Source organism: Crocodylus siamensis, chromosome 8 (assembly GCF_052110815.1).
Source record: "Crocodylus siamensis isolate JL-2025a chromosome 8, ASM5211081v1, whole genome shotgun sequence".
NCBI lineage: Eukaryota > Metazoa > Chordata > Crocodylia > Crocodylidae > Crocodylus > Crocodylus siamensis.
In genome coordinates, this window is record NC_143402.1 from 53,597,376 (window position 1) to 53,609,704 (window position 12,329).

The following is a 12,329-nucleotide window of genomic DNA, read 5'->3' on the forward strand; positions in this document are numbered from 1 at the left end:
GGGCGGGGCCCTGTTTGGGCTGATTTGCCCCGGGCCCTGCACCCTGATGGGGTCAGCTCTGATTGTAGGTGTTAGAACTGGCCTAGTCAGCAACATAAAAGAAACAGAGCATGAAGAGAAGCATTCCCAGAAGTGTACTTTTCATAAGGACACAGGCCCAAGCTAACTGGCATCTTCCAAGCCCACAGGAAAACTGGTTCAGTCCCATTCCTGAAGTTTCAGTGAAACAAAGATACATGAATAACACCAATCAGAATCTTTATTTAAATGAGCCACATGTAAATCTTGGGTGTAAATGGGGGAACTTTGGGAAAACCACTACAGAGTCAATACAAGGTCCTGCCAGCCTGCATGCCACCTTCCTCCTCCCCATCTCCTCCAGCCAGTACAGGTGAGAATCTGTGTAGTGCTGTTGCTGGTAGCTAGATAAACAGAGCAGTGCTTGTTGTTATGATATAATTGATAAAAGGTTGGGTTATTGACCTCTACCTGACCTGCTAAGAGGAAATGGAGTGTCACTAGAAAATGTGATCCCATTTTGACTTGGTGTACACAAAGGATAATCAGTAAGGGAGTTGCAACCATCCCTGAAATCTGTCTAAGCTTGCAAAGGAGTCCTGATGACAGACAGGCTGTGGTCTTGTCTCTCAAAAGACCAAACGGTACTGGGTTGTTGGTAACAGAGGCTTAGGGCTGCCCCCCTCCAGGACAGCTCATCTTGTCCCTGGGGCCTAGTGATGGGATTTCCCAGGTGCCCAGCAGGCAGCTGAGCCCCCCCCACACCTCACAGGCCTGAGCTGCTAGGTCCCAGGGGTCATAATGCAGCCCCCCCCACCCACCAGTGTCTCAACAGTGGGGAATACAGGAGCAGGAACACGTGAAGGTTTAGAGCCCCCAGCCAGTACCTCCACCCGCCATGGCTGGGGCAGGAGTGCCTGTGGGTGGTGCTCCCCTGCAGCAACTGCAGCAGCAGGGAGGGAGCAGCATAATCCCTGGAGCCCTGGGGTCCATGTAAGGGCACTGTGAGAAGGACATGGGTTTCTCCAACCCTGGCCCTGGGGGAGATGCTAGCATCATAGGGGCCTCTGATACCACTGTCCATGGCACAAGAACCACCCCTGACCCCACAGCCACTTCCCCTCACACACCTCCATGTCTCCCAGGGTAGGGGTGTCACTACACCCCTGCCCCAAGCTGAGGGGGAAAAAACAGCCCCTGCTCTTGAGCTGGGAAGGACCCCGCTGGGGGCAGCAAATAGGGAAATTACCCAATGCTGAGGATTTTTAACTCTTTGAGGATGAAAAGTCAGCACTATGTATAGGGAAGGGGTTTTGTTTAAAATACCGTTAGAGGGGAAAATCATACCCCAGAGAGGCTCCTCTGGAGGTGTAAGTACCCCCCCAAGAAATGGGCAGTTCCAGAGGGACAGTTGCCCCCCTCCCACATCTGCCCCCTCAGTCCTTGGGGGTGGGGGATCTTAGGGCTGTGCAACCTTGGCCTGGGGCATTTGAATCCCCTCAGTCCATGGCAGGGGATAGGAAGAGCTGGGGCTGTTTGTCCTGTCACCATCATCAAGGCAGACCCCAGTGGGGGGGGGGAGGGAACAACCTCCTTCCCTCAGGCCCTAGGGAGCTGCCCTCAGCACCTGCCATAGCGTCCTCCCTGTAACAGGCCTCTTCTTCCAAGGAGGGGTTGGAGAGGACTCAGTTTTCCTCACACTAATGTTAGCTCTTCTCACCAGACAGCTTCACCAATTTGGGTGCAAGAGAAAGGCTCTTATTTCTGTATCCCTCCCATTCCCCATGAGCCACCCTAGCTTCTTATAGCACATCTAAGACCCCCTGGCTCCCTGTCACTTGAACCCCCCCAGCAACACTTGCACCAACCTCTATCACCCCAAATACTATGACTCCTGAAGGACTCCTCTACTCACTATAGACCCCTCAAAATGCTCAGTCTTCCCACAAGCACCTCCCCTCCCCCAGAACACACTGCTAAAGCAGTCCATATATCCCATAACCCCTACTCCAGGGCAGAATGCTTTCCCTTGCAGTAAATGCTATAACACTGCCCCAGACAAACACTACATTCTCCCCACATGCTCAAGCCCTGAGCCTAGAAAACCATTCACCCAGCACCCCACCTAGACTGAGCTGGCTGTGGGGACAGAAGAGTGTGGCAGTGAATAAGGGCAGTGAGGAAGATGGGGAGCAGTGGTTGTGAAGGGGACTGGGGGTCCTAGGACAGAGTGAAAGATGCTGGGAGGGATTTGGGAATTGGGGTGCTGGGGCATGAGCAGGTTATGGTCTGGGGCATTGTAAGGTGATCACAGAGGCAAAAACAAAGGGAAGCAGGGTTGCATGGTGTTTGATATGAGGACATTGGAGTTTTACCAGCATGGTTAGGTCAGGCAAAACTGAAACTTCCTATCCTCCAACTGACCCAGCTGCTCCAGTAAAGCACCTGGTGTGGGCACAGCTTTGCTGACAGGGGAATACATTCTCTGCTTCAGCCCACATCAACCAGTCTGTGCCAGCAAAGGCACAGACTGCATCTACACAAGGGCGCTGCTATCATCACTGCACCATCAAAGATCCTCCAGACAGGCACAAGCACCTGAATCTCCCCAGGGAAGCTGTTTTCTGGGCAGTGACTCCCCATAGGAGTGGAGTGACTTAGCTATTTATTGACTTATTTATACCTTGCCTTACATGAATGTCTCAGCCAGGCTTGTAATAAACAAATACAAAGCAGGGTTCCTCAAACAGCCCAAAATGTGAGAACTCCAACCCTTACCCCGTACACGAGCACCCCACCACTACTATCTACCCAGCCATGCCTCCCAGTTGCCACTTCTAGCCAAATGTAAGACACCATTCTGAACCCCTGGCTCCCTAATTCCCACCATCCCACCTCAACCTCAGGAGAGATCCTCCACCCTCCCCAAGGTTTTTAGCAAACCTGCACCCCCTCCCCCAAAAGCAGAGTCAACTCTTTCCCTGAAACAAGCCTAACACTACAAAAATACAAAAAGTAAAAGAAAGGCTCATCTTGGGCAATGTCAAAATGCTACCCTTAAGCACAATATGGGCAACTAATATGGGTACCAAACCAGAGCTCCTGCAGCACAGGCCTGAGTCCACTTATCTCCTCTGTCCCTGCTGCAGCCTGGAACTCCAACTCTGGAGGTTCTCCTAGGAGTCACAGTCATAGAGCCATAGAGAAGTGCGGCTGGAAGGAACCATCTAGTCCAGCCAGAGGTTGCATCTAGTCCAACTTCCTGCCTGAGGCAGGATCAGCCCTATTCAAACCATACCATACAATCTTACTCTAAACTCTAAAGGAGAACACTCCCATCTTCCAGGTGAATGCAAACCCAACACCTGGGGACTCTGGAGGTGGGGGCACTTTAGGCCATGTGCCAGGCCTTCTCCCACTCCCACTTCAGGACACCAACTGTGTGGAGAAATGGCAGAAACCACCCTATGTCAATGGCAAGGGGCTGGCTGGTGGGTTCGTTGGTGCTTCTTGAGAGCAGAGGGATCCCTGAAGCTCTTCCCACAGTCACTGCAGTGGCACGGTTTCTCCCTGACATGGATGCGCTGGTGCACTCGGAGGTGGGATGAGTGGATGAAGCTTTTCCCACACTCCCCACAGTGATATGGCTTTTCCCCAGTGTGTATTCGCATGTGCACTTGGAGAAAGTCTTGGCGGGCAAAGCTCTTGCCACACTTGGCACAGCCATAGGGCTTTTCCCCTGTGTGCGAGCGCTGGTGCACTTGGAGGTGGGACAGCTGGTTGAAGCTCTTCTCGCACTCAGTACAGCCATACGGCTTCTCCCCTGTGTGGATGCGCTGGTGCTGGGTAAGAGTGGAGCTCTGCCGGAAGCTCTTCCCACACTGTGCACAGTGGTAGGGCTTCTCCCCAGTGTGGATACGCTGGTGAACGCGGAGTTGGGACAGCTGGTTAAAGCTCTTCCCACACTTGGGACAGTGATGCGGCTTCCCACCCGTGTGGACACGCTGGTGGACTTGGAGGTAGGACGAGTGGTGGAAGCTCTTTGTACACTGGGTGCAACCATGTGGTTTCTCCTTGGTGTGGATGTGCTGGTGCCTGGTCAGAGCAGAGGGATCTCTGAAGCTCTTCCCACATTGTGTGCAGTGAAATGGCCTCTCCCTAGTATGGATGCGCTGGTGTACACGGAGGTGGGACGAGTGGATGAAGCTCTTTCCACACTCCCCACAGTGATATGGCTTCTCCCCAGTGTGCATTCGCATATGCACTTGGAGGAAGTCCTGGCGGGCAAAGCTCTTGCCACACTTGGCACAGCCATAGGGCTTCTCCCCCGTGTGCGAGCGCTGGTGCACTTGGAGGTGGGACAGCTGGTTGAAGCTCTTCTCGCACTCGGTACAGCCATATGGCTTCTCCCCCGTGTGGATACGCCGGTGGACTTGTAGGTGGGACATTTGGTTGAAGCTCTTCCCACAGTCCCCGCAGTGAAATGGCTTCTCCCCTGTGTGGATGCGCTGGTGCTGGGTGAGTGTAGAGCTCTGCTTGAAGCTCTTCCCACACTGAGTGCACTGGTAGGGCTTCTCCCCAGTGTGGATGCAGTGCTGGACTCTGAGCTTGGACAGCTGGTTAAAGTTCTCCCCCAACTTAGCACAAGGGTGGGCCGTCTGCCTCCCGTGAGTTTGCCCATGCACCCCGAGTTCCTGTTGGCCCCTGAAGCTCTCACCACACTCTCCGCATATATACAGCTCCTCCCCCATGGGTGTGCTACCCTCATGGCTCCTCAAGTCCTTCTGTCCCTTGAATCCTTCACTCCATATAGGCCTCCTACAGGGCTCAGCTGTTCTCTGTCCCCATTGCACAAGCAGCTGGTTAATGGCTGGAAGCAGGTCAAGGTTTGCAAGCTGTTCTTCAGCAGGCTGCTGCTCAGCTCTGCTCAGCATCCTGGCACCTGCTGGGTAGAGAAGGGAACCTTGAAATTAATGCCTTTGCTGCTTGCAAAGGGAAAATCCTGCTGTTCCACATGGCTGGGATGGGCCACAAAGCAAGAACAGAACTTGGCACTCTGGTACCTTGTGAGAAAAGAGGTCCAACACCAAGTATTTCCAATGCTGGGGGTAGAGGGCAGGTCAGTGCACTGTGCTAATGTTCCCTAGTGAATTTCAGACAATCACAGTGGCTCTGTCTCAAATCCAGATCTCAGCTGAGCAAGGAAACCTCAGAGGTGTAGCAGCGAGGATCTGCATTCTGGGCAACAACACCAGCAGAGGAAATGGCTGGGGTCCAGCTGCCTCCAGTTGCTGGACTGGCAGTGGCTATGGCAGCAGCTCCTGTTCATGTTCCCCTCTAATTGGACACCCAGGTTTGCTGCCTCGGTCACCCACCACTCATTGCACCACTATATTATCTCAGTTCTTTCAGAGGAACACGCGTAGGATGTGCGTGCTGGCACAGAGTGGGCTGTGGCTCCACACTCTCTATAGCTGGGAGATGAGAGGTTATCACCCTAATGGAAGAATGAGACTCTCCAAGAGCTCAGCTACACCTTGACTGTAGCAAGTCTGAGGAAAGAGGGCATCAAGCATAACCCTACTCATTGACTGCTGCCATACTACAAACCACAAGTTTCAAATATACAGTCCATGGGCCAGATCCAGGTTATTCAGTCTGCAGCCTTGATAGGAGAGCCCTTCCCATAACTGCAGCCAAGTTTCTGGGTGAGACGCACAGTGCTGGAGCCCAAGCAGCACTGTGACTTGTTCCTGCAGCAGCAGCTGAGCACCCGTGATGGCGGGCTTCTTCCCACAGTAGTGCTGGGACTCCAACACTGCAGCTCTCACCTAAGCACTAAGCTGCAGCTGCAGTTGGGCTGCCAAGCACCCAAGTGAGAGCCACAGCACTGTGGGAAGAAGCCCAATACTGCAGCTTGTTCCCACAATGGCAGCCAAATGCCCAAGACACCGGGCCTATTTCCACCTGGTCCCAGATGGACGAAAGCTGGTGTAGCACACACTGGATCTCACACTGGAGGGCTGAGAGAGGTGTGTGGGCCTGACCTGGCCTGCAAGACCAGCCCCATGCCATTCATCTGGCCCACGGACTGGTCCCATACCACACATTCAGCCTGCAGGACCAGACAAGTTTGCACCTTTGATACAGACCCATGACTTCATCAATGAGGCTACTTGGGGCTCAACCCCAGTGATCATTCTCAAGCTCTGAGTCTCTGGCAGCTCTGAGAACCGCATCTGAGGACCAGATTGAATCAGCCTCACTGGCAAAGTTCTGTGCCTGGAGCATGTTAGCAGACATGGATGGGGGGGTAGGCACACTGAACACTGCCTTCTCTGCAACATACCACTGCTGAGGTATAAGCAAGCCCTAAGGGCTTCTGGGAATAAAAAGAAACTATGTCAGCCCTCATCCCTCAGAGAAATGTTCTGAAAAGGGAGGATTTGGAACCAATGAGCCAGGCTGGAAATGAGCTCTCTACTTCTCCCTTCTGGAGGGAACAGGGCTGTGCTTCCTACCTGCTTGCAGGGAAGTCTCTCCTCTAGGGAATGAGTGCCAGGAATTTTCCTCTGCTGATGAGTCCCAGGTGCCCTCTGTGTCAGAAGAATCTGCACCAGGCATAAGGGATAACCTGGATGTGAGCTCTAGGTGCAGAGATGCAGCAGGAAAAAAAGAGATCCTGTTGCGAACCATGAGAGGTTTACATCTCCCGGACCACGAGAGTCTGTGAATCCCACCCATCCCTGCGGGCTATGTAAAACAGTCCAAGATACTGACAAAACACTGCCTTTATTCCCCTGCTACAGAGAAATGTTACAGTTTCATCTAATGGAGGGGACCAGCAGTAGTGGGAAAAACTGTCCCAGCATACCTTTAGCTCAATCCCTAATGACTGCCAGTGCTTGCTAACCACAAAAACTGCCATGAAACAATACAATACAAATCATGCCCTGGCAAAGTGCATTATAGAGATCTGGCCAACTTGGGCTGGAGTATTAATTCCCACACTGCTGAGTAAAATTGGGAATTCCAGCTCATGGTACCATAGAGAAACTACATTTGTGACTAATAACAGGATATCAGGCTAGGACTTGGCCCTAGCACTGTCAGGCTTTCCTAGGGACAGGTCCTCACCTCCATGACAGATTCCCTGCCAAAGTAGGTGACTGGGGCTCCTTCTCCAAAGAGACAGAGAATGGGGAATTGCTGGAGGGGTGAATTTGTTTTTCGTGCCCCAAGAGCCCTAACAGGGCAAGGAGAAGGTAATTTGTGCCTACATCTTTGAATTGCAGGGCACAGGAACACACACCTACCTGGATAACTGACACCAGGGTAAACCATTTGTGATCAGTACCTTGAGGAAGCAGGATAGGGCAGAGTTGCAGGCTTCCAGCTCCCTCTGTCACTCTGAGGAGGTGGGGTAAGGCAAACTGGCATATCTCACCTGGGGACACACCCTCTGACCGCACACTTTCTCCAGGGTCATAATCATCACAGACCCATAGCTCCACCTCCCCTCGCTGGATGCGGCAGATCAAGTCTGGTATGGGACCTTCATATCCTGTAGGGGAAAGTGTATCAAAGGTGGTTATGTTTAATTACTCACCATCCAGGGCTGGAATTGGATTTGGGGAATGGAGCCAATTCTAAGGGGACCTTGAAAGAACAGGGAAGGTAGACATTTAGGATGAAAGAGAAAACACTACAAAAGGAAAACCTTTCAAGAAATGACAGCCCTTCTTAACCCTGCTAAGAAGTACAGTCATAAGAAACATAAAATATGAACCACTGAGAAGTATATAAAGGGTATAAAAGTCCAGGTAGCAGCATGAAAGGTAGGCAGAGGTGCAGTGATCTGTGATGTACTAGGAAGAAGGAAGAGAAAGCTTTCTTATAGATTTCTAGCTACCAGCTTGAAAAGCAAGAAAACAGACCCACTTATAATAATAAGTTATACTCATTCATAGGTGAAGAGGCAGTTATAGATTGACCCTCAGATATGGTCTGAGAGACCAGGGTTATTCCTAATACCTGTCTCAACAAAATTAACTGGACCTAAAAATGATTATATGAAGACTTTAATAAAGCTATTAATGTTTTTATTTATAATTAGGGAATTGTGTCAAATTATTTTATTCCTGTTAAACTAATAAGATCTTTCTGGAACCTGAAAAAAAGAAAACATTACTTGGACTTAAACAGCAAGATTATGGAAATGACAAAATAAATAATTACAAATAAAGAGAATGGCTAAAAACCCAGAAATTACAAACAGCACATGGCTATAAACCTAGGAGAGATGGAGGTTACATTCCAGAAGAAAAAGAAAGTGATCTTAAATGTCTGAATTTCCTTAGTTCTAAGATTTTAGAAAAACTAACATGTGGCCAGGCTGTTAAATCAACTGACTTTGCCCAAGTTCAGAGACTAAGCCAGTGGTTCTCAATCACATTAGACTAAAGGCACTTGTCAGAAAATTCTAGCATTTCATTTTTTGTCTTTTCTTGACTACAGACAAATGTTGGTGTTGCAAACAACTCAGGAAGACCACAATGAGCTAAAACAGGGGTTTTCAACCTTTTTTTGGTCAGGGTACCCCCAGCAGCCAGTCAAGAAGTGGGGAGTTACCCAGCAGCCAGCCAACAAGAGGGGGAGCAGGGTGTCCCCCCAGCAGCCAGTCCACAAGCAAAGGGGAGGGGGGTTCCCCGTGTGGCAGCGAAACTGGAAGTGCCACAGACACCGAGTCCACAAGCAAAGGGGAGGGGGGTTCCCCATGCGGCAGCAAAACTGGAAGTGCCACCAGCTCCTCTATGCCGCTGCCACATACCCCCTGGGGCCTTCCAAAATACCCCCAGGGATACACATTGAAAACCTCTGAGCTAGAACATTTTGACACCATGGATCATATATTAAAATCTCTGGGTTTATCTCGTCAATTATGTCTACATGTCTGCACACTGAACAGTGCTAATACTTTGTGGTAGCTCATGGTACCCTTAAAAGTGCATCATGGTGCCACAACACCCCGGCTGAGAATCACTGGATGCTGAGAGCAACTGTACGTAGCATCTGCCTCAAACCAGTAGCTCAGGCCTGGACTCTGGCTTTGGGGCTGGGCCAAAGCTGCTGCCAATAAAACAGTTGCTGGGTGGCCAGGCTGGGGACTGAACATGCTCTGTGCCCTGTACCGGAGAGGGGCTGGAAGACAAATGAGGGCAGAGAACAGACGGCAAGAGGCAAGGTGTGGAGGGGCAAGCAGCAGGGGTCAGGCCATTTAACTCCCCCACCACTTGCCCCCTATTGCCTGCTCCACTGCCACTGCTTTCTCTCCTGCAGAGGTAGGGGGATGAATTCAAAATGATTCTCTACCCCTACCCCCACTGATAATTAGATTCTATACATAAAAAATTATAAGATTTATAAATTTTCCACATATAGATTCTATTTATTGGAGGGTCATCTTAAATTCAGAGTCTTCTTGGATTAAAGTAAATGCAATATTTGTGAACGCTGTGTTTGAGATGATCTATTTATTAATGATTTGGATGCTGGCATAGAAAGCTGCTTGATCAAGTTTGCAGAAGACACAGAACTGGAGGATGGGAGCACAATTCAAAGTCATCTTAGACTAGACAGCTGGGCTGAAGTCAACAAGCTGAAGTTCAGTCCTGACACATGCAAGAATAAGCATCAAGAAGGAATTTTACCCCATGGTCAAACTGTTATAGGCTAAGGAGTTGGGAGGGTGGGAGAAAAGAGGGGGTGGAGAGTTGCCTTCCTCTGTACCTGGGAACTTGTGAGCATATATTAACTTCTACAACAGGATATACCTGTGACAGGTTCAGATGTTATGTCTGGTGTTGTGTCAGGGTTGACTGTGCTGTTTTGCTAATAGGTTAGACAATGGATTTCTACAGGACGGTTTATATAAGGATGATCCTGCCTCAGGCAGGAGGATGGACTAGATGACCTCTGGAGGTCCCCTCCAGCCCTACTTCTCTGTGATTCCATGGCTCTGGGGAGCAAGGACATCATCTTGCAAAATATGAAAGAACCAGGAGTTTGACCAAGAGGAAAACCAAAGTGAAGGGGGGGAGTAGATTAAAAAAAAAACTACCCAAGGAAACTGATAATACAAAACATCACAATGGCTTGATTAATGACAGCAGTGGGGACAAACCAGATTTAAACCACCAGCTCAAACTTCATAAGAGAAAAGCAGAACAAGGAGAGGAAGGGAACATTTCTGAGCTTTCACAGCTTTTGGGAGAAACAAGAAACAGAACTTTACCCAGGGAAACAAGGGCTTGGTAATTCCTCAGCATCTGGTCCTGGTAAAGCACCTTGTCTCTGTCTTCCAGCAGCTCCCACTCCTTCTGGGTGAAGTACAGCGCCACGTCCTCAAAGGCCTCCTGGAGTTGCAGGCACAAGCAGTACACACAGAGTCCCTTCTGCTCCAGCCTCATCCAGCCCCCCAAGCCCCGAGTCTTATGCTGCACTATAATGATCTGTCAGCCTGGCTACACTGGGCATGGATGTGAAACTTCCCACCCGCAGCTGACACAGATCCCCAGCAAAGCCCCTGATGTGCATGCAGCCTGGAGTATACCTACTCCAGGACACATTGCCATAAGTAAGCTACCAATAGTGACCCCAGGATATGAATCCTTCTCCAGCAAATGCCTCTTCAGGATACCCCAGGACCTACGCAGCTCTGAGCCTTACTCTGCACCACAACGACCGCCAGGCTGGCTATGCCAGTTAGGGATTCACATCTCTCCGGCCCTCAGCTGATACAGCTGTTTGAGCAAAGGGAGGTGTGGTCACAGCTCTGCTGACAGAGGAGTGTGTTTCTTTCCTTCCACCCACAGGATCCCAGAGGTGGTGCGGTACAGGCTGCGTACACCCTAGCGGGAGCCGCCACCACCATCACTCCAGCAGCAAGCTACATGCCCTGCAGAGTCTGTGTCTCCTCCAGGAAAGCCATTCTCCTCCCAGTGACTCATAGTGTGAACCCCTGCCTGGGAAAGCTTATCCCAGCATTTATCTTCTTCCCCAGGGAACTCCAGGGCCTTGCAGCGCAGTGCCAGCTGTCCCCCTTTGCTGCTCAAGTTGCTCTGGGGTGGGGAGCTCCCTAGCGCTCAGTCTGAGGGATTCACTGCACCCCCATAACCGAGAGGGATCTCCCTGGTGAAGTTTACCAGAGCCAGGGCTGCTGCAGCCATCCTCCTGCAGAGTGGAAAGGTGGGGGGGAATGGAAACAAGCAGCAGGAACGAAGGGATGCAGATCCTCAGTGGCCCAGGCTGGACTCAGGAAAATGAATCTGGAAACATCAGAAAGAAGTGTGCCACGCTCCAGCGCCAGGCACAGACACTGCGGGTCCCCGGCACTGTCAGCCCCGGAGCGGGGTCCCGCAGGCAGTGCCAGCCGCAAGGACGGAGCGGGTCCCCCGGGCAGCCTCTGGCCCGAGGCCTGGGATTCACGTTGCTGCCTGGCAGGTCCTTCGCCCGACAGACTCCCCGCAGCGTCCCACGGAGCGGACACAGGTCCGCCGGAGCCGCGCTCCCGCTCCGCCGCTGGGCGGTGCCGATGCAGCTCGGTCCCCGCACGGCCCCGGGCTCGCACACGGCCTGCCCGGGCCAGAGGCACCCGCCGGGCGCCCTCGCAGAGATGCCGCAGCTCCTCGGCGCTCCGGTCCACCCCCGCAAACGGTACCTGTGCGCGAGCGGCGGGACCGGGCGCCGGGGTGTGACGTCACCGCGCAGCGCGGCCCGCTCCAGCGGCGGCCCGCCTCCTGCGGGGGAAGGGGGGGGCCCCTACCGTTCTGGTGGCCTGGAGGACCGTGGCTCTATGGTTGCTCCGCCCCCGGCAGCCGCAAAGCCGAGGCGCTGGAACTAAGAGCTGGAAGCAGGAGGCCGCTCCCGGCGGGACCAGGTGTGGGTATGCGGGGGCCGGGCTGCGGTAGGGGGGCGCCCGGCAGCAGCCGCGGCCAGTGCTGCCGCCGCCGCCTCTCTTTGCTGCCCACGTGCAGCGCGAACGTGTTGGCGCGGGGGCGATTCCTTGGCCCCTGGGCTGACGACGGAGTGTCTTTCCCAGCGAAGACAGCAGGGTGGGTTTGATTTAACCACTGGTCGGGAAGCCTCGATTGAATCATTGTTTTCTACAAAAAGAGCGCGCTCGATGGCCTCTATTCATTTAACTTCTTGAAACTGCACTTTTAGAGAGAGGTAAGCGCTTGACTGTACAGAGTTGCAGAGATGCGGGGGCTGATGAGCTAATCAGATCTGTTATCTCGCCTCTCCATACA

At 52.2% G+C, this 12,329-nt stretch overlaps 1 protein-coding gene across 8 annotated transcripts; it reads right to left on the reverse strand.

Annotated features, from left to right (window-relative positions):
- Positions 1–241: 241 nt before the first annotated feature.
- LOC149858581 (uncharacterized) lies at positions 242–11,827 on the reverse strand. Of its 8 annotated transcripts, XM_090060110.1 has the most exons (5): positions 11,223–11,825; positions 10,313–10,433; positions 7,466–7,582; positions 6,540–6,665; positions 242–4,963 (listed from the first exon to the last, which is right to left on the reverse strand). In XM_090060110.1, exons 1-5 carry the CDS (start codon positions 11,244–11,246, stop codon positions 3,489–3,491), a joined length of 1,863 nt encoding a protein of 620 aa, XP_089916236.1. In that variant the 5' UTR covers positions 11,247–11,825; the 3' UTR covers positions 242–3,488. The 8 variants fall into 8 exon arrangements, with proteins under 8 accessions (XP_089916236.1, XP_089916235.1, XP_089916238.1 ...); XM_090060109.1 differs by having other exon boundaries at positions 242–4,960; positions 10,313–11,827; XM_090060112.1 differs by having other exon boundaries at positions 242–4,960; positions 6,540–6,629; positions 10,313–11,826.
- Between the last annotated feature and the right edge of the window lie 502 nt (positions 11,828–12,329).

Excerpts from the sequence above, each read along its gene's own strand:
- LOC149858581 (XM_090060108.1), bottom strand. The coding sequence starts at position 10,487 with ATGAGGCTGGAGCAGAAGGGACTCTGTGTGTACTGCTTGTGCCTGCAA. Across the intron at positions 7,583-10,312 it reads CCAAGCCCTTGTTTCCCTGG|GATATGAAGGTCCCATACCA; the intron begins GTAAAGTTCTGT and ends TTTCCCCTACAG. Across the intron at positions 4,964-6,539 it reads AGAGACTTCCCTGCAAGCAG|CAGGTGCCAGGATGCTGAGC; the intron begins GTAGGAAGCACA and ends TTCTCTACCCAG.